Consider the following 27,633-nt stretch of genomic DNA (forward strand, 5'->3'; position numbering starts at 1 on the left):
CGCCACCGCTGCCGTCCGGAGCCGCTGGCAACAAGTTCTCGCCTCGCCCCGAGCAGAACTCCCTGCCCCGCGCCGGGGAAGCAGCGCGCCCCGAGCGCTTCCTCCTTCCGGGCCCGCTGCCCTCCCCGGCGGCCGGCAGCGGCCCGGCCCCCCCGCTCCGCGCGGAACAAAGCCCGGCGCTCCCGCGCCGGCGCAGAGCCGCGGAGCCCCGGCGGAGCGGCGGGAGCGCGCCTGACGTGGCGCAGAGGCGCGGGCTGAGGGAGCAGCGGCGGCTGCAGCGGGCGAGGCGCCAGGCCCCGGCCCGGGCCGGAGGTGGGGCTGCGGGGCCTGCAGACGTGGTAACGGCCTCCCCGCCCCCTCCGCCGTGCAGCTGGGGCCGGAGGGAGCGCTGAGGGTACGGAGCGCGCCCCGGCGGAGGAGCGTGTCGGCGGGCGGAGACTGGGGAGAAAGCGGCCCCACTGCGCTGGGGGGCGGCGCTGGAGCGATGGGGCGGCGGGAGGTCGGCGAGGCTGGGCGGCTGCCGCAGGCCTGCGCCCGGGGCGGACAGGGGGGTTCCTGGCGGCGCCGGGGGGATGTGGGAGTGCCCTGGAGGGGCGGAGGGCAGTCGGTCACTTTCGGTGCCCCGGGCCGAGGGCAGGCGGGGCTGGGGGGGCCGGGGGGCGAGGGAGGCCTGTGGGAGGCCTGTGGGAGGCCTGTGGGAGGCCTGTGGGAGGCCTGTGGGAGGCCTGTGGGAGGCCTGTGACTCGTTCCCTGCGGGGCAGGGGGTTTCGCTCTGAGGCTGTCCTTGTTAAAACCGAGTTGTTGTGCCTCTGTTAAACCATTGCCCTAACTACCGTTCTGACCTCTTTTCCTTTTTTTAACTTCATAACGCCTGCTCTCAGTCCTAAAGCTGTTTTAAAAGTTGCAAAATAGCGGTTTTGCTGTTCTGGGGGGAGAGCAGGAGATGTTTTTTTCCTGCATGCTTCAGACGCTGAGCATGCTTTCTAGTACTGTGACTCACAACAGCTCTAAGCTTCATACTCTTGTGACATTTAGATTTTAAACAGTGCCTTTTACATATGTCTGTGAGTAAATAACTATTTCTAATATTTAAATACTTATATTTTGACATGCAGTTAAGCTGCAATACTGCAAAGTGATCCAGAAAGGACCACATTTTTGTTTCAAACTGTGCTAAACCAAATCCACGAAGGATCTAGTCTGTTTTGAGCAGCACGCTGGAAGATTTTTAGGCCTAAAAATTCCACTCTGTACTTCCACTTGGTTAGAAAAGGGGCTTTTGTGCTCTTTGAAACTGGAGATTGATATTGCCTGAATCTATTCCAACCTTAATTTTAGCAAAGAGGAAATTACAGCTCTTCTTCTATCTAGATGTGTTATTTCATTAATATTGGGTATTTTTCTATTAATGGCTTTCTATTAACTGATGCCTATGGTTTTAGAGATGACATGAAATTATTACAACAGAACTATCTCAAAGTTAAATCTTGATTTGCAGTCTCATTTTTAAGGTAGAAAAGTAATTTTCCCCTTTAACGTGGAGTCGGTAATAATTTTTAAAATAATCTACAAGTAAAACAGGATAGTAAAATCACTGATGAAATAATGACAGTCATCAAATATGCTTTCAGTCCCTGTGATTTTAAATATAACTTCAAAATGGCTTATTGTACAACAGTTTAAATATTTCTGGAAAACTTAAATTAGCTAAAGTTTGAAAAGTCAGTTCAGTTTGAGAAAACAGGAAAGCAGTGCTTTATAGTATTGAAAACAAATTTTCACACAGTCTTATGAAAGTATTGTGACATTGTACGGAAGTTTGCATAACTAGAAAACATTTAGTAAATATTTGGTAAACATTTAGTAAATACTAAAGTAAACTTTTTTGGGCGTGTATTTGTGTAGCTAAAGGGCAAAAGGTTGTATTTGAGAACACTTGGAAGTAACTAGTACCTTTTCGGGTTTTTGTTTTGTTTTCCCTAGCTCTCTTTTTTGCTTCTGCTTTTTAAAACACAAAATGTCTGAAGTTAAGCAGAGGAAAAAAGGTATTTCTTCACCCAAGACCAATGAAGGTCCACAAAAGGTTGAGAAGCACAGTAAGTGTGGGAAGCTGGCAAGCCCCAGGAGCAGCAGTAACTGGAGTTCCTTTTGGATGGACTCACGCACAACCCTGAGCATAATTTCCCTTGCTGGTTGCCTGGTGCTGACCTGGTAGGTAACCCTCTAAAGTGGATTTTAATACCTTCTTTTGTATTCTACACTGTATTCAGTCATGGGCAACATGATTAGTTACTTTTTACTGTAGTGTTTGTGTTAAGTGACTGTAGAAACGTTGAAGCCAGAAGGGTCAAGAAAAGAAAAATAGCATTCACAAGTGTGGAAACATCGGATTATAGCAGCTTGATCTGTTCTATCATGTTGAAAGTTTAAAAGGTGCCTTGCTCATGAATTCTGAATGCCTGCTTTGGAGACTACATCTAACTGTGACGAGCAACTTAATCCAGCAATAAGTTGAACAGGGCTCATTTGGCAGGTAATAAATAAATCAACAGTAGAAGTGGCATTTTCTGTAAATAATTTGCTCAGCAGTGTAGTAAATTGTTTGTCAGGTAGATTCTTCAAGTAAAGGTCAAATATCTTTGTAAAAGATGTTTTAGAATATCTTAGCAGCATCAGTACCTTAGTTCCATCAGAAACTGAGCTGCTTGCAGAAATGATATGATGAAATTCTTAGATTTCTAGTGCAAGAAATTGGTCCAGATTATTACAGTCTAGACATCAACCTGAAAATTGAGGTAAAATTTGTTCTTATTTTAACATCACCCAGATTTCGTTATCGTAATATTTGAGAAACAGAACATAGTAGGATAAAATGATTACTGATGCTTCTGCTTACTGTTTCATGTATATCTGTTTGTCTATTTTGCTCGTATCTATCTATAGCTTGCATTTTAGCTTTTATTGCCCAACTTAATCTGCACAGGCTATTGTAGATGTTTTGAAACTTCTAACTGCTACACAATGTACTGATAAATACCAATTTATGAAAGCACAAGTATTTTAAATAAACTCTATTGTTCTAGATAAAATTGTTCTTCCTACTGAGACAACCCCTTCATAGTCTACAATAAAGCTTGTTTTGGGATTAATAAACATCCAGCAAAATTCAGGGCTCTTGTTTAGTTGTCTCGTTTCCTTTGTAACTGTATAAGTGCTTACAGTTCAGAAAGCTCTCGAGTTCATAGTAAATGAATCTAGAATGTATATAAAGTACAGGATTGATCTCTAGTGTCTGTTCAAAGTTAGCATCATCATGACTGTAGCTGTACAAGCTTTGCCACAATGCACCATCTATTCTTGTATGGCTATAATCAAACAACATTAGAGTTAAACAGCCTTTCTGAATCAAAAGGCTTCTGTGCATGATTTTGTAATGCTTTGCAAGAAAGTACAAATGATTTTTTGGTGTGTTTTATTGCCACTGGGTAAATAATACTTTATCAATAAAATATATTGTGAGGCAATGCCTCACAAGCATGTAATGGCTTCTATGTTAGTAGTCTTATTGGACATTTTTCCTGTTTGAATGGCATACAGTGTAAAAACAAAGCATGTCTATGGATATTTCCTTAGTTTTTTACCTCTGTTGGAAGACAACTGCAGTATGAAGACAGATCAACTTCATTTAAATCCTTTTTTTTTTTTTTTTTTTTCCCCCCCTCTCCTGTATTGATCTGGCAAATGCTGTGAACACAAATCCCTGCAGTAACATTGTGCTGTGAATCAGGTCCTGGAATACTTAATATATGCTAATTATGTAGTTATATTTACTATTTATTTGTTTGCAATTGGCAGGTTCCTATTCCAGCAGTCAAATCAATTCGCTAATATGGAGAAAAAGTACCATTTTTTACAGCAAGAAGCAGAAAAATTCCTGGGTGTGGAAAATAAAGTTAACTTAATTTCTGAAAAGGTAATAATTAACATCTTAATTGGATAATCTATAGTGAACATTTGCTGTTGTTTTACTTTGTCATTTAGTTAAATCGAACTGACTGGTTTAAAATAAATTTTCATAATGTGTTCTACTTGCCTGTGAATAGGCCTTTGGGGAATATTTCATGTGACTAAATGTGTCAATCCATACCATTGTTCAAATATGTGAATATAGTGGTTGTATCTTAGTATTATTTTTTATACATTGAATGATTTAAAAATTTAGATTTATGCACATACGTCATTCTCTTGGTACTGTTCTGTGTATAATTCTAATATGCATTGATTAGAAGAAAGTTTACAGGCATTTTTATGTAGTAGACCTGTTCTAAAAATATGAAAGTCATAATGAAGTGATAGTAATATTTTTTTCATTGCTATTTTATTTTCCATGTCTGACATTATCAAGTAGAACGCTTGGGCTGGCTGCCAAATTATCTCCTGTATCTTACAGATAATGATGGGAGTACAGCATGGTTTATGCCAGTGATGTTGGTTTAGCACTGATCTTGTCATGATGTAGTTTATACATGATGTAATTTGGATATTTATATACCACACTTCAGATGGCAGAATGTTGCATGGGATTTAGGTAGTGTGATATATTTTACAAAAAAAAAAAAAAAGAGATTGACAACAAAGAAAATGGCGTGTATTCTATAGAAATTCAACAGCAAAGATACCCTTTTTTGTGACTTTTTCATGCTGGGTTAATCAATATTTTAAAGATGAAATATGAAAATAAATCATATAGGAGCTTTGTAACAAGTAAAGTGGCTTCTAAAGGACTTTATTCTCTGTTAAATAAATGCAAGTGGTTTTCTATTTTGTTAAGTAGACATGGACGTTGTTTTGTGTTATAAATGCAGCTTGAATCTTCTGAACGTATCCTACAAGAAGCTGCCTTGTCCATATCTGTGATGCCTGAGTTTGAGCAGGAAATATCTTCTCTTCATAACGTCATAAATGATATTCAGAACAATGAACAGACTCTCTCTATAAAGATGCAGAGCATTAATGAGAAGTTCCAGAATGTTACAAATTCCTGGAGAAGAAGCTTGGATGAAATGAACACAAACACTAGTAGTTTAAAATCTGAAGCAAAGTTCATACATACAGAAGTTACTTCCCAAATTAATGATGTTGACCAAAGAATTAAATCCCTTTCAGAAAGAATAAGAGATTTGGAAGACAGTACAGCCAGAAATATTAAAACACTGAAAAGGCAAGAAGATGACGAATTCTCTAGAGTTGAGCAAAAGTTGGACTTGCATGCAAAGGCAGTTGAAAAACTAGAAGAAGAACAGAATAGTCTGGTAGCCAAGGACACAGACCTGAATCAGAAACTTGCGAACTATGAACCTAAAATTGAGGAGTGCAAGACCCATTTGCCAACAATTGAAAATGCTATTCACTCTATTCTTAGATTATCAAGTGAATTGCTAAGTGTGGAGAAAAAGATAGAGGACGTGACAACACAGCTATATACTGTGGAAAACGATATGTTGAAAACTGTTTCTGATACAATGGCCATGCAAAAGGTTCTCGAAGGCATACAGCACAATGACAGCATATGGAAAGTGCAAAATGAAACGGTAGTTTTAGAAGTAGTGCATGACATAAAAGTATCTTCAAAAGCAAAAGAAATCGCTTTAGAAAGGTATGGTTTAGAAAATGACCAGAATGAGGATAAGTGAATTTGGACTTGGGGTTTTCATTGATGAAAGAGCACTTTAATTTATTACAAATGTTACTCCAACATATGTTAAGGATAGCTGAGATATTGTCATTAATTTAAATAGCATTAGATCAGACTGTAAGGCAAATTTATAATAAAGAGGGTAGAGAGCAAGAAATACTGTATTGAAGGAGGAAAGGAGTGTTTTCTCAAATTAAGGATTATTTTTAAGGTTATTTGTTAAGTTCGTTTTTATTAAAAAGTAATTTGAAGCAAAGCATTTAGATTTAAGGAAAAAAAGGCCAAAACCGGAGACAGAGTACAATTTTATATTTAATTTTCAATAGTTTTTTATATTGTTACTTTTTGTATTACATTCAATTGAATTGTAGCACAATGGACAATTACATTCTTATCTCTAGGCAAATATATGCATATACCTCACTTTTAAGGTATTACATACCATAATGTTTTTTGTGCTTCCGGTACAGACTTCTCAATAAGTACATTTTTAACATCTGAAGTTTAGATACAACAGCATTACAGAAAAGAGTAGTAAAATACCCCTTATTGAGAACCTTGTCTTGTATTGGTATTTATAAACAGAGTGTTACATAGGAGCTGTTACCTTTTATTTCTTTGACCCCCTGCAAATAGCCTCCTTAGACCTCATTTCCAGCCTTTTCAAACTTCCTAAAATCACTGGCATAGTTTTGTTCTGCCATTGAAGTTGTTGGACTACATATGGACTGAAGCTCTTATTAGCAGGTATTCCTGTTAGATCTTCTTCCATCACTTAATTTGCAAGTCTGGTGTGATCAGGCACTGTATTAGTTTGAGGGGGTGGGGAGTTGTAGGTAGGTTGGTTGGTTTGTTTTGGTGCTGTTAGAAACAAGTTTTAACCTTTTATTCTGAAGAATGTTCTCTGTTAGGCATTACATGGCATGTCTGGTATTGCTTTGCATTTCAAAGGGAAAATAGAAGTGTCACATTGTTTCCCAAAGTTCGCTAAGTAAGAGCTGCAAAAGCAATTAATGAAAGCCATGGGGTTTGTACTTGGGGGTAGGGAATATCTAATTTATCCATAGATCTACTTACACAGGATGTAGTTCTGTAGCTGTTCATTGAAATTTGGGTCTCAGGACCAGCATAACTTTCTGTTTACAGACTTAAGTCTTGATAATTTCCTGAACTCAGGAAAGGATATTGCTTAATAGACAGTATGAACCCACAGCATTTATGACTTAATCAGGTTTAAGTTAAATTATTCTGGTTTTGTACATTCATTTCTCTAGAACTCTACTGAAATATTCACTGAACAGTTAATGCTGCCCACTCAAGACACTATTAAACCAGCATTTCTCAGTGTTACAAAGTTTACTAGTTTCATATATTTATTACTTTTGTGTAGATTTGTATCCATTTACAGTCATATTCAATAAAAATATGTTGTAGTAGATTGCCCTGTCCTGGTGCATATTCTAAGTCAAATTGCTCATCCAGAATGAGTATGGAATAAATACTTCAGTGTTCCATATGGAACACTATCTGGAAATGTTTTAAAAATACTTTTCACAAGTGTGTTCCCAGTGTATTTCTAATTCATACGTTTTTGGGGGAGGGTGGCTAAATGACCAGTGGAATGCTCCTCAGTTCAGTGTCTTTCATCAACCTCAACCATACTGAAACCTGAATGTACATGAGATCGAAGAGAAAATCCTCATCCTTTGAGGGCATCAACTAGGAAATGGCACAACTCTCCACAGCCTAAATTTTAGTATTTTGGTTTTAAACAGTTCCGGGTTAGTGAGGAATGACCAATGCTATTAGAAAGTTATAAATATTTATTTGGTGGCATTTTTACTGCTAATGTCAAGAAAAGGATTAGTATGAAACTAATTATAGCCTCTTAGCATGTGTTTCAGCTTGCCCCTTTGGTGTGTTTTTTCTCTCCAAAGTTCTATGCTGATTTATTGGGGATTAAAGAGGATAGTATCACTCAGATATCTTCCTTTCATCCTCTCAAATTTGAAAACCAAGAACCAATTGTTTTTTAAGAAAAGTGAACTAGCAAATTAGAAAATTCAGCCAAAAATCCAACAGTAGCATGAATGTTCTCTTGTTAATGTAACTTTTATGGGGGCAGGCTGTTTAAGTGATGTTTTTCCTGTGAAGTATTTTGGTGTCTATTTAAACAAAAGGGAACCCTGCCTAATTCCTTTGGCTTTTTCTTCTGTGAATGCCATGTCCAAAATACCTATTGTGATTACCAAAACAAAAACACATCAGTTAATTATGGTCCATGATTTTTGGATAAGGGAATTTTAAAGTGGGCATCCTTCTAAAATGTTTCTGAATTTCTTTCTACATGTATCTTTCTGGATCATGCAGGTTATAGGCTTAATACAAAAATTTCCGTAAATCAGAAGATTGCATTTGTTGACTTGTGTTTTCAGAGGTCATGCTGGAAAGTCATATAGCACCTTCTTGTAATTTTTGTTGTCATAGAAAAAGTAGTAGCATTTGAATTTTTTTATGTATACTGAAAAGAAAAAAAAAATTGGTTGTGTTGCAACAGTTTATTTTGTAAAGACAGTGTTTGTGCTCAATTTCAATGTCAGGATAGTAAGATATTTCTATTAGAGTGTAGCTTTAACTGTTATGTGAGTTGTTAAGCTAGAAATCGTGTCAAATATTTTTATTTGTATCCCTCTAGTGTGAAAAGACTTGGAACTTAATGGAACAGCTGGAAGATCTTAAAATAATTTCTCACATTAAACATCTGCAGGAAGATACTTCTACAATGAAAACATGGTCTAGCAGCATAGTTAAGAAACAAGAAGAACTGCAGAAGAATTTAACATCCCTTTTTTATGCAGTTTCAAGTGTTGAACAGAATGCAGCTTCTGCAGCAAAAAACATAACTTTGACAATTGTGACCGTAAAAACTGACATAAGGCGCATTTCGGGCCTAGTCTCAGATATGACTGCACTGACAGATTCTTTGCAAACGCTAGAAGATAAAGTAGAAAAAGGTGAGAAGAAGACAGTAAAAAATATAGGTGACCTGCTTACCAGTAGCATCGACCGAAGTACAAAACTACAAAGCTTGGCATCCAGTAACGCAAGAAAAATTGAGCAAATTAAGACAGCATTGTCCGAGTTAAGGAGTGATTTTATCAAGCATTCGGATAGACTTTTGGATCTTGAAGGTGACAGAGCAAAAGTTTTGAAGACAGTTACATTTGCAAATGATTTAAAACCCAAGATGTACAAACTTAAAAAGGATTTTGCCATCTTGGAGCCATTAATAAGTGACCTAACACTGAGAATAGGAAGATTAGTGGAGGATGTTTTACGACGGGAGAAGGAAATTGCTTTACTGAATGAGAGACTGACCAATCTAACAAGAGTTCAGACTCAGATCAAAGATATAAAAGATGAAATAACCAAGATTTCAGACATGAACTGATTACTGTGAAATGACTTTGCCTAAAGAGTAGTAGTACTTGAGAAGTATTAACTCCATGTGTAGTTTTAAGACGACAGATGGTATTTAAAGGCTTCATTTAGAAGCACACCAAAACTTGACTAGAGATTTGTCCTCTTTGAAAAGGACAGAAAAAAGTCATACTGAGGTCAAGGGACACGCTATAATGTGAGCAAAAAATATGTCTCTCTGCATGTATTTGTCCTTCTGAAGTACGACAGGTGCTATATTTAATAAATTGCTTGTTTTGTACAATGAAACAGTGTTAAAGCATAAAATGTTGTTCTTACCTTTGGAGTTTGCTTTCATTAAGAAAGCAGGACCCAAGACTGCCAGATCTTCAGCTTTACTTTCCTGCTTCAAAGGAAGAAATAAAATTGTGGTTTCTAAGATAGAGTTAAACAAGAGTTAGTCAAACTGCTGTAGCAATTTAATATCTGTCTCAATACATTCACTCTACGATTTTTGTAAACTATAGCACTTTTTAAAAAATCAATATTTAAATAGGTAAATGCAGTGAAGCAAGCAATGCCTAGGAATATTGCTGATGCCTTGCAAAAAGTTTGTCACGCATTTATATGGAATATTTTATATAAGGTTTTCTGTGAGGCTTTATTAAGTTTTTCTGTAAATTGTAATTACTGTGCAGCACTGTTAGGTGTTTAAAACACAGAACTCTGTCTGGGAACAATGCTTTGAAAGACATACTAACCCTACTGATGGCTTTCTCCCAGTGTCCCTGTATCTGTTCAGGAATCCAGTTATTCTTTGTTCCTTAACCTATAAAATACTGTAGTGAGCAGCAGAATTAGCGAAGAGAAGCTACTGAGGTCCCAAAAGGTTAGACTGATGTGAGCCACTGGCAGTATTTCTGTGGTCAAGAACAAGACTAAGAGAGATGAGACATCTGAAAATGCAGAAGGCAGTAGACTGGTAACAAAATAATGGGAATGGCTTTAGCAGACAAAAGGGGGGAAAGTGTATTAAATAGGAATAAAAATTACTATAAAAACCAATTAGGAGAGACACAGCAATTCAGAAAATCCCTGTAAATGAAATGATACCAAGAAGCATACAATAAGGCCTTTATAACTTCTCAGTGTTGAGTTGGTCACACCTGAACATCTTGCAGGTACTAGACTCTTGATTGTAAGGAAGATGTAATAAAACCATTCCTCTTCTTCACTATTCTCTTCCTCATTCAGCATTCTGTACTTTTCAGCCTGCTTCATGTTGCTGGTCTTCCATACCTTGCTTGCTTCATTGTCTTCACCCTCACATGCTTTGTTTCATCAAGTTTTCCTCTTTTTGGTACAGGTTCATTCCTACCTCCCAGTTTTCATTTACGCCTTTCCAGCCCACCTGACAGACCACAAGGATAAACCTGTCAAAAGACAAGGTTTTCTAGAAATCATCCACAGATACTATTTACATACCAGTGTCCCTTTGCTCTTTCGCAAAATTCTTAAGTGTTATTCTTCGTTTCTTCTCTGTGTAAGTGCTGCTCAGCAGTAACTTGCTAAGCTCAGCTATCCAAGGTACTCATATTTGCTATAAAAAAGCAGGATGTTTATTGTTTTCACTGTGAACTACATCATTTCTATGTAGAAATGTAAATGAATTACAACTATTTTTATTATTACAGCCCATTTAAAAATGATATGCAACAAGCATTTCAGCAATTATCAGCACATTCAATCTGTAGTACAACCTGATACACAGGGTGTGAATGGAGTTGTTATTCCAAGTTTATATAGACAGCACGCTTTAAACCAGAAAGCTGATTTCAGCTCCAGTAATAGCAAGAAAGGATGTTTTCTCTTCCATAAAACAATATACACAAGCAGCATATACATAATCCATGTTTTACAAAGCACTTTTGGGTTCAATGACTGCTCTGCAGTTATCTCAATTACACTTGGTTCAAAAGGGAGTGCTCCTATAAAGTGCAGTTATCAATGACAAAGTTGACTTTCTAAATGTATTTTAATACTAGTTTCCCCACTAAATCTTATTTAAAGTATCAGTGGGTGACCCTTTAAGCAATAGCATTTCTTATGTTAAACCCCTTAATCTCCAGCATCCAAACGAGCCTATGGCTGAATGTCAACGAAGCCAGCAGCTGCAAGGCAATTCTCTCCCTCTTTCGGGTTTTCCACTGAACTACAACACTGAAGCGGCACTAAAGCGTTTCCCCTTTCTCAGTTACAGAAGGGGAACAGCAGCTGCCTCTTGTAGTCTCATCTCAGATTCACCTTGATAAAATGTAACTGAGCATCTTTAAAAATATAGTTTCAGGCCTGCCCTTGAGCAATGAGAAAATGGATTTAGGATTTTTGTATTACTGCACGTATTTCAAATAGCTGCATAAGGGTGACCCAATTGTAGAGGAAAAATTGCATTATTTTGCTCCACACATAGAACAACAAGAAAAATCTTGAGAAATTTAGCTTATCATTGAATTACTTGACAATCAAACTACCTCACTGCATGAGCCAAATTTCTCTCACTCTCTGCCAGCCTTAAAAGTTGACAGAAGCACTTCACTGTCCCAGAATTAGAAGGAACTTGAGATGTTTTCTAGCAGTCTGCTGAGTTAAAACATGCTTCTGAAGAACTATGATATTCAGTACACAAAAGTGTTTCCTAACAAGTTGAACCACATACAAAAGTTAACTTCAAAAGCTGATTTAACATCAATGGTCTTGATACAAGATCAAGTCACGGTTAACGCTCTTTTCCAAGGAAATCCTCAGGAGCATTTAATGATTTGTTAAATAATTTCAAAGCTTCCCACTCATGATGGGGCAACAAGATATACATACTTATACCATGAAATATATTTAATCCAACACCAAAACACTTGTACATGTTTTATTTAGACTTACGGAATTTGACTTTGCTGTATAAAGCAGTTAGATACCAACCACTCTAAGAATTTATTTACTGTCGTGGTGACAGGGAAATAGAGCAGTTTTAGATTTTACTCCACATTTTGAAAGGTAGCAATTCAAAACACAGCTCAACTGGCTTGTTTAGCGTTAACCAGCTGAAATCCTAGAAGTTGGAGGGTCTTCCCAGGGAGTGAGAAGCTCAGCAGTATGTAAAATGGTGGCAGGAACATCAGACTCCAGTAAGATACAGCGGTCAAGGTTATTTGTCACCTGCTCTAATTCCTTTGACTCTGATGGACACAAGTACAGAGGAAGGAGCAGCACAACATACGTGAATGCCAAGCTAAGTTCAAGATCAGCTCACATGCTGAAAGGCAGCATATTTAAACAGTTTCGCACAAGACACTTAAGCTCCAGCTCTACTAAGTGAACAAAGTAGTACTGGATACAGTCAACCCTTTACTATTAGGCATTTTCTGGATTTATCTCAATATGATTATGAACTGTGGGTTCTTGAACAGGCAAAATGCAGAAGGCGGCATGCTAATCTTTCTGTAAAAGACTAGAAAAACAAATTCACTGCCTTAACAAAACATTGCATGTCTCCTCCTGCATGCCTAGGAGCCCAGATTTCTTCACATCAACTAAGTTTGAAAAAAATTGGTATGGCTTCTTGCACTGCAGCAGTGCATGGTTCAACCAAAACTCAGCATTAATCTAACTAATCCAGAAAAACAAACAAACACAAGAGTATCAAGTGCAGGGAAAAGCTGGCAAGTTTGTCAAACTCTACAATAAGAGGCAAGCCATTTTTATTTTACTGCAAAGCTGTAGTAAGCTTTTAGTGGTCAGATCTCTTTAAGAATCTCTAGTAACATCAGCTTTTATTTTGTTAAGGTAGCAACTACTGTTTAATTCTACAGTACAACCAAAAGGACCAAGTTCTTTGGTGTGGTTCAAAGCCAACAGAAGCAGAAATTAGTCAAGTAAGCAGAAGTTAGTCATGTCAGGTTGACCACCCCAAAGCAGAAACAGCTCCATTATGTATAAGGTTCCTTCTCTCCCTATGGAGAACACTGATGTTATGACCAGGATGCCCTGCCAGGCTGCGGTCTCATTTCAGCCAGTCCAGAGTTCAGCTATTCTACAGTAACAGCTTATTATAGGCAAATTAAACAGTGGACTCAGTTCATAGAACTGCTGATGGATTCTGCAAGGATAGGTTCTTGGCACTTCTCTAGAAACAATGAAAGCCTACTTTTTGTCAAAATTGTTTCACAATTATCTACTTCCTGAAGTGTAGAATAGGTCATTTTTTGTGAAATTTTTGGATGGGGGGATTATTTGAGGTATTTGCTGCTATGAAATGAAGCTTACATACGCAGTAGTAAAGACACTAAGCACTCTGTTTCTCATTTATTTCAGGCAATGATAGTGGTAAAATTTAAGCCCTCGTGTGGGATGAGGGCACAGCCAATATTGACATCATATAGTTTGTTTTCTACATAGTCAAATATATAAAAGTTTCATGAAACTCATCACTGGGAGAGCCAGCATAGTCAGTCCAAGAGTTGTCTATTCAGTTAGACCAAGCTTCTTCTTCAGAGATTCTGGCATTTCAGGTGGAGGTGGACGAGGAAGTCTGAAATAAACCTTCACAGAATCGTAGATGAACCACTGTAGTGCAGTCAGGGTACCAATCATAATGATACGAGCAAACAGACCTTTCCATACACCTGGAGAGCAAAACATAAACCGTGAGTAGCGTAAGAAGCTAGGGAAAAAAGAAATCCTCCCAAAAACACCACAAACACTTGATCCAAAATACATGAAAGGAAAGAGGTACCTTTGAATCCAAGCCTCACAAGGACCTGTGAAGCAGAACTGCCCTTTTCTTTGTTCAACACTGACACCACGGAGTCAGCAGGATGGGAAACAATCGCACAGAACACACCAGCTGAAAGAATAATTCAACATTAGTTCTGTGGTGCTTTAGCTGTACCATTACTGTGTACACTAGATACAACCAACTGAAATAGCACCTTCTAATAAATTTCACAGAAGTTATGCCAAGCCTCCTGGTATCCCAAAAGGACAGTAGGTCCCTCCTTGTAATGTGACGTGAATATTAGAAAACACCTTGGTTCTGCTCTTGCAGTACCTCTTCTGCTACACAAAAACTCCCTCCAAATCTTTGGATGTTGATAATCCCCCTTCCATACAGATTTCTCTCCCCTTCCTTCAACCTTCCCCAGCCTAGCAAAGATAAAAGTTTTTTCACTCAAATCAGCTGCAGTTTCTAAACTTGGACATTAATATTGGCAATAACAAGAGTGTTGTCCTACTACAGATCCATTTTCCATTTACAGATTGAATATAGTTTTTTCCCCTGTACATTTCAAAGTTACACAAATTCTCCCATTCTAGTTACACCTATTTGACATCCTGAAAAGGAACAGGCTTCTTGAGTTATGGTAGTCCACTAATAAAGTGTAAGACTTAAGGATTCCTTACCAATATAGCCTGCAATAAATGTGACTACCAGCTGTTCTCCTTTTGAACATTCACTTCGTGGCTTGGGAACGACATACTTGTAGAGAGCTTCAACAGTACGTTCAAAGCAGGCAAATTTCATCATTGTGTACGGAATCTGTCTCATCCATAGTGGAGCAACACCTTTGTAGAAACTTAACCAGAGAAGAGACAAACTTGGGTTCTTTTCCTCCAGTATTTAACATACATTTTTAACTTGAAAAAAGTTAGTTAGCCTGTTGCTGCTATCAGGAATACAACTTCTAAATAATGACACTGTAAGGCTCAATACCTACAGAACAGAAATTTATGTTTTATTAGTTCCCAAGTACTGACTTAATTCAGCAACACAAATTAGAATTTACTTGGATCCCTACGCTGCACAGCTGTTTTTGTAGTCACTTTTCAGATTACAGTGCATTGCAGTAATGCAGTACTGATACTACAAGTGCAGTAAGGCTCATGTCTGCATACCAGCCAAGTCCCGATAGCGATAAATGACTTGTATATTTACAGCCACTTCTACCGGAACAGAAAGCTAACATGCAGTTATATTACTCTAACATGCCAATGACTCAAGCATCTTTGACTGTACAACCAAAAAGTTGCCGAATATCTCTGACTGGAACTGCTAGGAACCGAAGTTATCCAGCAGAACTCAGCACAAAGATACTCACAAAGATGGATCTAAGGAGCATGTGGGATTAACAGCCAGTTCAGCACAGATTCCTTAAAGTATGTTGTCTTGAAATACAAAGATCAAAAAGTATTATAAGCTAATGCCACAATAGTTTTAGCAACACTCATTAGGAAAAAGTACTCAACATCAAGAACCTGAATAAAAATTAAAATCAAGAGACACTTACGCCCAGATGCCTTCTTCTCCGAACATTTTAGGTACAGCCTCCCGCAGAGTGTTTGCATATCCAGGCTGTGTCTGAATACGAACCTTAGCAGCTTCCATCGGAGCCAGAGCAATGTCAGCAAAAAACTCCGCACTGGCAGATGCGGCTAAATACAGTGAAGTACGCCACAAATATGCATTTTCCTGAAGTGAATTGAAATACACATTTTAATTAATGAATCATGGTTTTGCAGTTACTGTGTTATTAATACTATTATGTTGCAGATATATAGCCTGATGTAAACCACTTAAGGCTTACCTCTCCCAGCATGTTGCCATATAGGATTTTGAAAACTTCATAGAAACCAAATTTACAAAGTCCCTGCATGGAATATCCAATAAAGGTTGGAGCCCATCCCTTAGCCAAGCCACGAACACCATCTTCCTTGACTGTCACTGAAAATCCATTGAAGATGCTCTTGTATTTTTGTGGATCAACCTAAACAGAACAGGCAGTTAATTGCTTGATATAACTATTTCCTTTCTCACACCCCCCCACATGAAATATAAAATCCTTTTAATTCCTTATACAGCTGGCTTCCTGAGGTTCTCTGGACAGAAGATGTACTCACCACAAGGTTAGCTAACATAACTGTAATGGTTACTTGCCAGTCTCAAACCCTAACTTATTTTAACTGCCGGTGTGTTCCTCAATACTCAGGAACCACCAAACTGTCCGAATTTTGCTTTACATTCGTTCTCCAGAACACCGCCACGACCTTCTGTATCGAAAAGATTTACTGAAATCACTATTTTAACACTGTCAATAATATACTAGTATAACATTTAGATCAGATTCTTAAAAAATTTGACAGCTTTTGTCAGCAATCTCATCCATTCGACAGACCACACCTACATACACTCAAGTGTCACGACAAACCAAGCCTGATGATTCACCCTATTCCTAACTGGAAAAAGTTATTTGTCCACTGTTAGTTTGATCCCTCCACACAGTCAGACTAAGACAGATGGAGCAAAGCAGATCAGAGTACTCAAGAACTTCTACACTTGTACTTTGACTTCACAGTAAAGGCTACATACAAAATATTTCCTGCACATAAAATTTCGAGTGAGATTTCATTTATAACTTATCAGAAATTAGAAAAAGACCAACTTGAATAATTTTGTTTTGTGTGAAAGGCAATCTTTTAACAGATATTTTTAACAAGGCCATTCTGACCAATTTTAAGTAACATCACACTGTTACTTTTCATATTTGACATCATCCAACATTTCCTCAAAGGGATAAGAAGGAAGATATCAAATTAGCAGTCAACCAAAGCTTTCTGAAAGAGCTATGGGACACACATGCCAACCTGCAGTGAATGACATTTTGTCTTGCAGTCTGACAACAACCTACTTGAGAATTAGTTCAACTAAACACGTCAATTTTAAGACTCAGAATTTCAGAAAATCAGGTACTTAATCAGGCACTGTAAAATGAGACTATGTTCATGACAGAACCATGCTTAATTATCATCTACGTAAAAGGTGACCTCTTCTTAAAAAAACACAAGGGGGCAGGCAACATGTTTCTTCCTGGAGTATCTAGGAAGGATTAGTAACATGCTCTGTACTGGATCTGTAAAGAGAGAAATGCTGACAAGTTTTGCAAGGTCACACCTGGAATCCACATGGAACCCTCCTCGTGCACCTTCCTCTAAGTGCTGGAGAAGAAAGGGGAAGCATCACCACTCTCATCACGTAGGAAGCCCAGGACTGGTAGCCCAAGCCAAACATACCTACACCAAGCAGTGGAAGCCTGGGAACTATGAGGCCTTGCTCCCAGTTGTATATGCACTGCCTTCTGCCCACTAACCCAATTTGCAGTCAGATTAAGAACTGTTTGAGATGCTACATCAAGTTCCTTCTTCTCAGGAAACTTGATGTGGGTAGTCAAGCTACCGATCTTGGATTTTGAAGACCATAACAAAAGAAGAGTGCATCTAAGCTACATTTTCAGAAATAAATCACATGCTCAGCTACAGCTATTCTCTACTATTAGAAATAGGGAATTCCTACACAGCTTGGTCTCAGTGCAAATTTCATAGAAAGCAGCATGTTGCCCTCATTTGATGCACTCTACATTCGTCCAATGTGTTAAGAATTAATAGTTTGAGAGTAGAATTTCAGGTGTTTCCAAGTACATGGAAAAGCCTCTCTTGTGAAGAATGGTAAATAAAGGCCTTCCAGAAGAACATAATTTCAAACAGTATCCAATGCAGTATTCCTAACGTGATTACCAGGTCTGACTAATTAATTGTTCCCTCCTAATTTCAGGAGGTCTATAATTACAAAATCACCATTTTTGTAATCAGTGTCAAACAGGAAAAATCACTAACTACCGTATTTCCAGAAATTTAGAAGAGTGCTTCAATTTGCTTCATTCTTGAGGCACAGATTTGCCTGAAGAAATCCATGAGTATGTTTCTATCCATGACTGTCCACTGGATGATCTTAATGCAGAAGCTGGTATTGCAAATTAAGTGCAATGTGATGACACTCCCTTCAGTTCAATCAAGAACCACTTCAAGGAAACCAGCTGCAAGCACTGATGGCCTTACCAATACCGTACCAAGTTTTACCCATTCTGTTCAAAGCAGCATCATTAGAAAGTATCCAATCCATAAGCCATGCAGTGAAATCCACAATGTTAATAGATCAAATTCTACATGCATGTCACTCCAGGCTAAAAAGCATGTATCTTCACTAAAGATACAATTTCCTTCCTGAAAAGCACAAAAACAGTTCTAGATATCCTACACCAGGGAGCAAAGAGTGACATTGTGGTGGGTGCCTTTTAGCAAATGTAGTCAGCTAAATGTGCCTTAAATGTAGTAAAAGGTATTTAATCCAGATTATCCTAAATGCCTCTGTTTCTCTTTAAAGTGGTATTTTGTTAAGTCTCACAGCAGTAGACTTGATAAAGTAGCATTTGAGTTTACTCACTTCCTGTCATTCAGAAAAGATGGTGTCCCTACTGTAAACTCTTAATATGCTGGTTATACAGAGAAAAAGTTTAAGAAATGTTTAAGCAAATACAAACCTGCATACGGCATTTCACTAAATCCAGAGGTACAACAGCAGTGTGTGTCAGGCCACAACTTAGGACCCCACCAACGCCACAGAGCGCATAAAACTTGAGCGAGCCATATTCACAACTGTATTCTGCAGCAAAAAATAAAGACACACCATGCTTTTACATAAACTCCATGCACTGTTGGACAACGATGTCCAGGGGATAGTTTATGCTTCCAATTCATTAGTGGATTAATTATACCACACTAAACATGCTTTGTCAATGTTACCACATACCAACATGCAGAACAAACCTGCATTCTGCATTTAACCAGGTCTAGAGGAACCAATGCTGTATGTGTTGTTCCACAGCTAATGATCCCACCAAGGCCACAAAGTACAAAGAATCTGCCCGAGCCATATGCACAGCTGTATTCTAGTTAATTGAAAAAAAATAACATATATATGATTGATCATAAGAGTAACAAAGATCAGAAAAGAAACAAAATTGGCTGAGTGCTACCTTTTCAAAAAATACTAAACTGAAATAATCTCTCATGCAATATTATTCAATTATAGTGTTATACTAAAAAATAATTCCCTTTTGAAATGACAAGATTCAATTCTAGGCCTTCCAAATTGAGTCTGTTCCTTTAAAGAAAGTAATGGAAGAAAGAGTTTTAGCTCACAGCACATTTAAAACATAGACATGAATCCCAGAAGCAACTAGTAGAAATTATTACTTAAAAGCTGTAATATCTAACATTTTCTTATATCAAGGAATTACACAAGAACAGTGTTTCTCTAGCAGTCTGGAGACAAACCTTCTTTGGTTAAATATTATGTGATAGTCCAACTTCTGTATTTAGCAGACACCACACATCTCTAAGATCAGTGTTTGATTTTTCTTTGTGCGGATATATTTTCAGGTCTTTTTCAGATTTTTTTAAAATAGATTTTAAAAATTTTCTTTCCACTACAGAATCTCAGCTTTATACAGCTTCTGTTTACTTAAATTGCAGAAGTTTACTAAGTTAATCATCATATTCAATGCTCATAAACAAGGTTCATTAAAGAATATTTCAAATCACATTTAATTGAGGGATATTTCTTTGTACTGTGTATAAAACCACACAGTCTTAAAAGACCAAGTTATTTTCACAAATTCCAATAGACCAAAGCTACTGGAGCTGAAAAACAAGAATTAGTTTCCCCTCTTCCGTTTTATAAGAAGATACAGAGCGTATGATTATGTGTAACCAGAAAACACTCAAGTTTACAATTAACAGTACAAAATAAGCATAAGATAGCAGCACAGTTCTGCTACCATGCTTAGCATTTTAAATATATACACAAAACTAATATACCAAATAAGCATATAGAAAACAGTACACTATGTAGAAAATATTCCCCAGAGTAGAAAGGGATAATCTAGGTTCTTTTGCTATTACATTTAGTGGTGTTACTCCATTATAATAGAATAGACTGTAAAGTGTTACATCAACTTAATAAGAACTATCTCCAGAGAAACACTAATGAAAATTAAAAAACAGCTAAAACCAACTTATTCAGAGCTCGTTTGCCCTTTTGCTTCTGAAATAAATTTATGAACATCAACAAAAATTTATGCTTGCATTCAACAGCATCAACAGAGCACCAGTTCACAGTAGCAGGCTTATCCAGCTCATAACTTTGCAATTATAAGGGAACTTCTGCCCCAAAACATTCCAGATTTTACATTACATTTTACATTCACATTTCTCACCTTATTCTTCAAAATTAATCACCAAAACAATAAAAATGTCATTTTTTTTCTTTATCCTAAAATAGCAAATACCAAATAACAGACACCACATTAAGCCTGAACTTAAAGTGAAGAATAAATTAACAGTCAGAATAACACATAATCTATGAGATTTTTTTTTTTAACTGAGATACCATGCTGGTCTGGGATTTACACATATCTCTAAAATAGCTTGGTTATACCAGCAGATTTGCAGACAGCAGTAATATTCTGTTTACAACTTGCCAAAATGACTGGTTAAGCAAACACAAGGCTTTCTATGCAGGTGTAATCAGAGAACAGACTCTGAGCCCGCATTACAGGGCAGCTCTGTCTAGCTGTATCTTTGGTCTGCAGCATAACAGTACTGCAGTAGTTACCATGCTGTGCAGGTAGCACAAGTGTTTGTTCAAGCTCCCTTTTTCACAACAACTTACTATTAGAAGTCATACTCCTCAAGTGACAGACAGACACTTGTACAAGCCACAGAAAAGTAGAGCTTTACATATCTGCTTTACTGCAATGCTATTCAGACCGATCTGTCAGCTAGGTGTTCAAAAACAGTAATTAAGAAGAGCAAGCCAGTATCAATTAGGCTCAAGCTCTTTACAGGTATCTAAGTTTATAGTGGTATTGCAGCATCAGGAAAAAACACAGTAGATTCCAGATTTTCTATTTCAGAAGTAGAGTCAGATTTCCTAAAAACTGTAACCTGGAAAGAGAACCAGCTGAACATGTAGTACAGAGGGCAAGAAAATTATTCTAACATACCTAGATGCTGATTTAAGTCAAACACCCTGAAGCTACTCAAATATAAATATACAGCACAAAACCACATCTACGCTGTTAAGACAGCTACATCATAACTATTTCATTTCTTTGCGTCTGATCTGACACGTTAACAAGGCCAAATTCCAAAAGCTGATCATAAAACACTTTGTTTCTAAGCTGCATTATGGTTGATGACCTGAGCTGAACTCACAAGGTCTTGTGGTTTGTACTGACTTTGTATGACCTTGCATGTGCTCAGATATCCTCTGCAACACGTTACTCTCCCAGCACAAAAGCCAGAGAGCCAACTGGTATGTGAAATAACAAATGCAGCAGAAAAGACTACAAAGACTAAGAACTCTGGTCACCTTTGACTGCATGCATCTACAAACAGGATGAAGATTAAGCATAGTGCTTTTAAGAACTACGTGCACCTACTGATTATTTTTAGCGTAGCATAGAGTGATTTAGGGCTTTAGTTAGCTAATAACAAAATTACTATGCTGAAAGCTTAAAATCTTAATAAAATCCAACAGAGAGTTCTGCCTTCCTTTTACATATTACATGAATAATCATACAAGAGCACTAACATACTCCAATGATCATAGTAGTTCAGAAAAGGTAAAGGCAGAAAGATCATTCTAAGTCACTATCAGCTTGAAAAAACTATAAGTTAAATTTCTACCTCTGCTATTAGAAATAACATCACGGTATCACCTTTGCAAGTCACAAGAGTGATGAGGAAACATACAGGAAGCACTTGCACTTAAACCTAAAATGCATCACTGTGTTTCAGACAGCAGAACTATCTGGTGTATACCCCATAAGAGCAAAACCAAAACAAAACCCCACAGAACAGCTGCAGGCACTCCTAATGTGTTTGGTTGTTCAGATGTCCAGCTGTAAATAAACAGGGAAAAAAAATGAGATGCAAAGGAAAACATGGATGGGAGAGATGGTCTTTCAAACCCATCCAGATTCACACACTGCTCTTCTCCACGGAAGAAGTACGGGCCGACAGCCTCAGTCCCCGAGGCTGCAGGCCCAGCAGAGCCAGAAAAATCACTGTTATTTCCTAGGCAGATCCCATCGTGGGTCTCTAATTCCCCTACGACAGACCCGTCCCGTGTCCTTCCGCGGTATCTCGGGATCCGCTGCCACCCGGCACACTCCGCGCGGGAGCGGAACAGGCGCCAGCGCCTCCCCCGCCCGTGCCCTTCGTCGTCCTCCAAGCGGGCGCGTAGGCCCAGCGCCGGCTCCTCCCCGGCCCGGCCGGGCCCGGGAAGCGCCGACCCTCCCTTCGCCACCCTCACGGGCACCGGCCCGCGCCAGCGGAGGTTCCGCGGGCACCGGCGCCTGCACCGCCCGCAGGCCGGGCCCCCGCCGCGACCCCTCCCCGCTCCTCTCACCTTCAGCGGCGGAAGCGGCCGCCAAGCTCCGCCGCGCGGTCGGCGCCTCCGCTGGCTCCGTGCGCTTCCTCACCCCATCCTGGGCCAGCTGGAAGTGCGGCGCGTAGAAAGGGTTGAGCCGGGCGAGCGGCGCGATAGACGAGAACATGGCGACCTGAGGCGGGCGAGAAGAGCGGAGCGGCGTGGGACGGTGCAGGCCCGCCACGGGCCCCGCGGGCCGGCCCTGGCCCCGCACCCGCGCGGCGGCCCGCGGCCCCGGGGCGAGCAGCGGCCCCGCCGGGCGGGCGCCCAGCGCCGGCCCCACTCACCTCCTAAGATGGCGGCAGCGCGCGGACCCGCTGCTCGGCCGGCAGCTCGGCAGAGGCTGACCGCGCGGCCGGCGCACTCACTTTGTCCTTCGCCGACGCAAGCGGGCGGAGCCGCAGCCCAAGAAGCCGCAGGGCGATTGGCGGAGGCGCTCCGCGAACCGGCACCACGGCGCACGCGCAGCCGAGGCCGACGCCCTCCTCCGCGCGCCTGCGCACTGCGCGCCCGCGCTGGGGGAAGGGGCTGACACCGCCGGGGCCGCGGCCCGGGAGCTCGGCTACCAGCGCCCCCGGGGCGGGGCCGGTACGAGGCCGCTCACGGCGGCTGCCCTCGCCCTCGCAGAGGTCAAGTCGAGCGCTGCAACTGCGACAGGCCAGAGAACCGCGCTGCCTCCCGGCGGAAGGAGTTTCTTCTTGGCTAGTGGGGTGTGTCGGTGCGCTCTCCCCGCGTTAAACCCTGTGCCTGCACTTCTGGTCCCTCCTCCCTGTGCCTGGGTGCTTGCCAAATAGTCCACGTGCTTCCCACAGCCTCAGGCAGCTGTGACAGCCCAGGGCAATGTTAAACCTGAGCCACTCCCAAATCCCCGTGTGACAGCAGCCCCGATCCATGCTCTGTTGCAGGTGTACAGGGAAGGGCACATAGTTTTGGAGATTAGCTTAAAGGTGGCCTTGGGCTTGCCCTGAACTCCAGTTCTGTTCACTAGCACACAGTAGTACTTTCTAGTCACAGTCTGGTAAAGCTACAAGACACAGCTCTCTTGCCAAAAGGCTCACCCCCCTCACCAGGCTCCCAGCACCCTCAGGAAGCAGGCCCCCGAACTGGCTGCAGCCTCTGCAGCTGCATTTCACCCTTAGAGGTCACACTTGCAGGGCACGGCCCACATTATGACACCTGCAGGCACTTATATAATTGCCAGTTACTGGTTTGTTTAAAGCAGAATTTTATTTAACACAGCACCCATGCTTGGCCTTCAACTATGCCTCTTATAATACAGTGTGATTTCACTCATTTTAGTGGGTTTACATAGTACAAAACTAGCACAGCACAGTTCAGCTCTCCAGTTCCCAAAGAGATAAGAACTCCAAGCCTTCACCATCTTTATTATATCCCTTTCCATCATAGGGGTCAGTAACAGCATAACCTCAGCAGACAGCAAAGCAGGAGGCACATCCTGAGTACCCCAGCTATTACTTTTGGGCACAGAACCATCATGTACCTGCACCACCACAGTGAAGGAACACATCCCTTCAGTCAGCACAGTGGCTCCTGTCAAACTTCCCTTGACGATGACCTGCTACACCAACCGTAGGACTTGGCTCTACTTGCTGTATTTCACAAGGTTGATTCAGGCAGACTGTCCTGCACAGGCAAAAGTGACACATGCCTAATAGCACTGTCATAGAAGTCCAGGTTGGCTAAGTGCCTCCTGAGTAAACTAGACTCCAGCTGCCGAATAGGAAAAGGGTCAGCTGAAACTTGCATTCTTTAAATACTTTTATTTACCAACCAGCTGAGAGCCTGAAGTGCAGTTCACTGCCACTGGTAGCAAGGAAGACAGGTCAGAATTGTTCATTTTGCCAGTACTCGTTCTGCTCTATTCACTTGCAGCTAAAAAAAATGTTGGTAGCAATGTTTTATCTAAAAGGTAAACACTGATACTTAATTAGCTAATAATCTCTAAACATGACTGAGACTTGAACTCTTATCTTGAAATTGCATATAAATGATTAAATTCTTGCAGACTTACAGATTTTTAAGATATAGAAAACCTCTGCTCCTACCAATTATGGAGGACGAGCATGTGACTATTTATTCATATACATCTAGTGGCAATTTGTCTGCATAACTAGTACTGACACTTTGTAGAACAATCAGGTTTTTTTGGTTTTAGCTGACAATTAACTTCAGCTGTACTATTAACAAGTACTATTAAATAAAGTCTAACATATTCCCATGAAAATACAGGGATAATATGTATTCCTGCTGGATGCGGATTATTATACATAGAATATCTCTTCAACTTATCCCAGATGTTAAAGAATAAAATGTCATTCAAACCATGTAGATTAATCTGATTTCTGACACACAGTAAAGGTAGTTAACAGATGAAGACTAAAGGTATTACCTTTCGGTGTCTACCTCTCTCAAATTCGCAGTAAGAAGAGTCCTTGTAAATTAAATCCATCTTTATCAGTTGCTTTTCAAATTTCAGGAGTTTATGAAAATGTCAGTTTGGCAAATCAGAAGTTTTCCTAATTATCTCTCTTCTTCTGTTATTAACACCCACCACACACCCCCTGCTCTCCCCCACACCCCAAGCAGCATACAGTCAAGAAATTGTAGACTAGAGCCTGTTTTAGAATAACTTCTCAGAGTTCTAACATTTTGGTAAAGCCTGTAAGTAAAATCTAAGCTCTTACAAGCTTGTTCTCCAGGTGACTTATTGTTTTCAAAAATATACGAGGCAGTGAAAAAAGCATGCATATGTTTGATAATCAGGTTAGCACAGGTAGCATCTGCTCCTGCTGTAAGCATATGTTTTACGTACTCATTCACTGTATAAACACCAGAACTACTAGACTGTGACTCTACTGAATCAGTAACAGATCAGTTCAAGCTGTACATAGGCTTCACAGCCCAAGGGAGGCCTTAACAATGCAGCATCTCCTTCAACAGGGTCCAAACTAGTCAGTTGAACGACGGTCGCATGACAGCAGTCACATCACAGAATCACACAGAATCACAGAATGTTAGGGATTGGAAGGGACCTCAAAAGATCATCTAGTCCAATCCCCCTGCCAGAGCAGGAAAACTTAGGTGAGGTTACACAGGAAGGCGTCCAGGCGGGTTTTGAATGTCTCCAGAGAAGGAGAATCCACAACCCCCCTGGGCAGCCCGTTCCAGTGCTCTGTCACCCTCACTGAGAAGAAGTTTCTTCTCACATTTAAGTGGAACCTCTTGTGTTCCAGCTTGAACCCATTACCCCTTGTCTTACTGTTGGTTGTCACCGAGAAGAGCCTAGCTCCATCCTCGTGACACCCACCCTTTATATATTTATAAACATTAATGAGGTCACCCCTCAGTCTCCTCTTCTCCAAGCTAAAGAGACCCAGCTCCCTCAGCCTTTCCTCATAAGGGAGATGCTCCACTCCCTTAATCATCTTCGTGGCCCTGCGCTGGACTCTCTCCAGCAGTTCCCTGTCCTTCTTGAACTGAGGGGCCCAGAACTGGACACAATATTCCAGATGAGGTCTCACCAGGGCAGAGTAGAGGGGAAGGAGAACCTCTCTGGACCTACTAACCACCCCCCTTCTAATACACCCCAGGATGCCATTGGCCTTCTTGGCCACAAGGGCACAGTGCTGGCTCATGGTCATCCTGCTGTCCACCAGGACCCCCAGGTCCCTTTCCCCTACACTGCTCTCTAATAGGTCATTCCCCAACCTGTACTGGAACCTGGGGTTGTTCCTGCCCAGATGCAAGACTCTACATTTCCCCTTGTTATATTTCATTAAATTTTTCCCCGCCCAACTCTCCAGCCTGTCCAGATCTCGCTGGATGGCAGCACAGCCCTCTGGCGTGTCAGCCACTCCTCCCAGCTTGGTGTCATCAGCAAACTTGCTGATAGTACACTCAATTCCCTCATCCAAGTCATTGATGAATATATTGAACAGTATTGGTCCCAGAACTGACCCTTGAGGCACTCCACTAGATACAGGCCTCCAACCAGACTCCGCCCCATTGATCACAACTCTCTGGCTTCTCTCCTTCAGCCAGTTTGCAGTCCACCTCACTACCCGATCATCCAGTCCACACTTCCTCAGTTTTGCCGTGAGGATGCTGTGGGAGACGGTGTCAAATGCTTTGCTGAAGTCAAGGTAGACCACATCCACTGCTCTGCCATCGTCAATCCACCTTGTTACGTCTTCATAAAAGGCTATGAGGTTGGTCAAACACGACTTCCCCTTGGTGAAGCCATGTTGACTGTCCCTGATGACCCTCTTATCCTTGATATGTCTTAAGATGGCACCAAGGATAAGGTGTTCCATCACTTTCCCAGGGATGGAGGTGAGGCTGACCGGTCTATAGTTGCCCGGGTCCTCCTTCTTGCCCTTTTTGAAGACCGGAGTGACATTTGCCATCCTCTGAAAGCAGTGAAACCTCTCCTGTTCTTATTCATTACTGCCTTAAGTGTCCTCGTTTGATAATCTTTTCCAATCTAAATTCTCTTCAGACATTACATGGTTTTCCTCCATGAAATTTCACATTTTTTTCCTAAATAACAAATAAAGGCAGCAATACAGATACACTTTTAAATCACAACCAACTAACACTGACAAAGAATTTCAAAGTGATGTGGGACAGAAAAATTGAGGAATTATTATTTTAACTATCAATAGGTACATACCAATAAGTATATATGCCACCTTAGGACTATTTTACAAGTTAAATTAACCTGTAGACCCTATGCTGTATGAACATGTGCATGTATGCATACATCTGTTGTAGCTTGCTGTTGCATTGGTGCAAAGCAGCCTGGTATACTTCCTAAGGAAAAAGAAAAGCAAAAGTCATAGGAAAATTTTAGACAAACATACGTAGATTTACCAAACACACAGTAAAAGCTACACTAACAGACAATGAAGGATAGCTGAAATGCCCAAGTTTGTAAACACAGGATTTAAAAGTACCCCACATCTATTTTGATCAGTCAGATGAACTTTTTTTTTTTAAAGCTTTCAGCCCAATATGTAACTTCAGCCATATCAAAGCAAGCCAAATATCCCACAGACAAGACATGCCACACAATTTACAAGCTTAATTTGCATTTTTTTTTTTTTTCTGAAAAGCC

General features: G+C 40.4%; 2 protein-coding genes and 1 non-coding gene across 10 annotated transcripts; 1 reads left to right on the forward strand and 2 right to left on the reverse strand.

The window, feature by feature from the left end:
• Nucleotides 1-32: 32 nt before the first annotated feature.
• Nucleotides 33-10,439, forward strand: IKBIP (IKBKB interacting protein). Of its 7 annotated transcripts, XR_010606315.1 has the most exons (6): nucleotides 34-394; nucleotides 1,984-2,211; nucleotides 3,856-3,973; nucleotides 4,866-5,656; nucleotides 6,332-6,442; nucleotides 8,391-8,475. XR_010606315.1 is itself a non-coding variant. In XM_065636135.1 (5 exons), the coding sequence occupies exons 2-5, from the start codon at nucleotides 2,018-2,020 to the stop codon at nucleotides 6,369-6,371; spliced, it is 1,143 nt and encodes a 380-aa protein (XP_065492207.1). In that variant the 5' UTR covers nucleotides 33-338; nucleotides 1,984-2,017; the 3' UTR covers nucleotides 6,372-8,384. The 7 variants fall into 7 exon arrangements, 6 of the variants coding, with proteins under 6 accessions (XP_065492207.1, XP_065492188.1, XP_065492224.1 ...); XM_065636135.1 differs by lacking the exon at nucleotides 8,391-8,475 and having other exon boundaries at nucleotides 33-338; nucleotides 6,332-8,384; XM_065636116.1 differs by lacking the exon at nucleotides 8,391-8,475 and having other exon boundaries at nucleotides 6,332-8,384.
• A 3,007-nt stretch (nucleotides 10,440-13,446) lies between these two features.
• SLC25A3 (solute carrier family 25 member 3) lies at nucleotides 13,447-22,892 on the reverse strand. 2 transcript variants are annotated; one of them, XM_065636175.1, is made up of 8 exons: nucleotides 22,784-22,892; nucleotides 22,476-22,629; nucleotides 18,541-18,662; nucleotides 15,754-15,933; nucleotides 15,457-15,638; nucleotides 14,573-14,745; nucleotides 13,905-14,015; nucleotides 13,447-13,794 (listed from the first exon to the last, which is right to left on the reverse strand). In XM_065636175.1, the coding sequence occupies exons 2-8, from the start codon at nucleotides 22,621-22,623 to the stop codon at nucleotides 13,634-13,636; spliced, it is 1,077 nt and encodes a 358-aa protein (XP_065492247.1). In that variant the 5' UTR covers nucleotides 22,624-22,629; nucleotides 22,784-22,892; the 3' UTR covers nucleotides 13,447-13,633. The 2 variants fall into 2 exon arrangements, with proteins under 2 accessions (XP_065492247.1, XP_065492239.1); XM_065636167.1 differs by lacking the exon at nucleotides 18,541-18,662 and adding an exon at nucleotides 18,827-18,948.
• On the reverse strand, nucleotides 15,052-15,291 carry LOC135984653 (small nucleolar RNA SNORA53). Its single transcript, XR_010605698.1, has one exon. It is a non-coding gene; the product is annotated as a small nucleolar RNA SNORA53 (small nucleolar RNA).
• Nucleotides 22,893-27,633: the final 4,741 nt, after the last annotated feature.

This window comes from Caloenas nicobarica, chromosome 1 (genome assembly GCF_036013445.1).
Source record: "Caloenas nicobarica isolate bCalNic1 chromosome 1, bCalNic1.hap1, whole genome shotgun sequence".
Taxonomy (NCBI): Eukaryota; Metazoa; Chordata; class Aves; order Columbiformes; family Columbidae; genus Caloenas; species Caloenas nicobarica.

Coding starts and splice junctions, on each gene's coding strand:
- IKBIP (XM_065636135.1), top strand. CDS start 2,018: ATGTCTGAAGTTAAGCAGAGGAAAAAAGGTATTTCTTCACCCAAGACC. Junction 3,974..4,865: donor TTAACTTAATTTCTGAAAAG/GTAATAATTAAC, acceptor TTATAAATGCAG/CTTGAATCTTCTGAACGTAT. Junction 5,657..6,331: donor AAAGAAATCGCTTTAGAAAG/GTATGGTTTAGA, acceptor CCCTGCAAATAG/CCTCCTTAGACCTCATTTCC.
- SLC25A3 (XM_065636175.1), bottom strand. CDS start 22,623: ATGTTCTCGTCTATCGCGCCGCTCGCCCGGCTCAACCCTTTCTACGCG. Junction 14,746..15,456: donor GGAGAAGAAGGCATCTGGGC/GTAAGTGTCTCT, acceptor TCTCTGGTTAAG/TTTCTACAAAGGTGTTGCTC. Junction 14,016..14,572: donor ATTTATTGCAGGCTATATTG/GTAAGGAATCCT, acceptor TTATTCTTTCAG/CTGGTGTGTTCTGTGCGATT.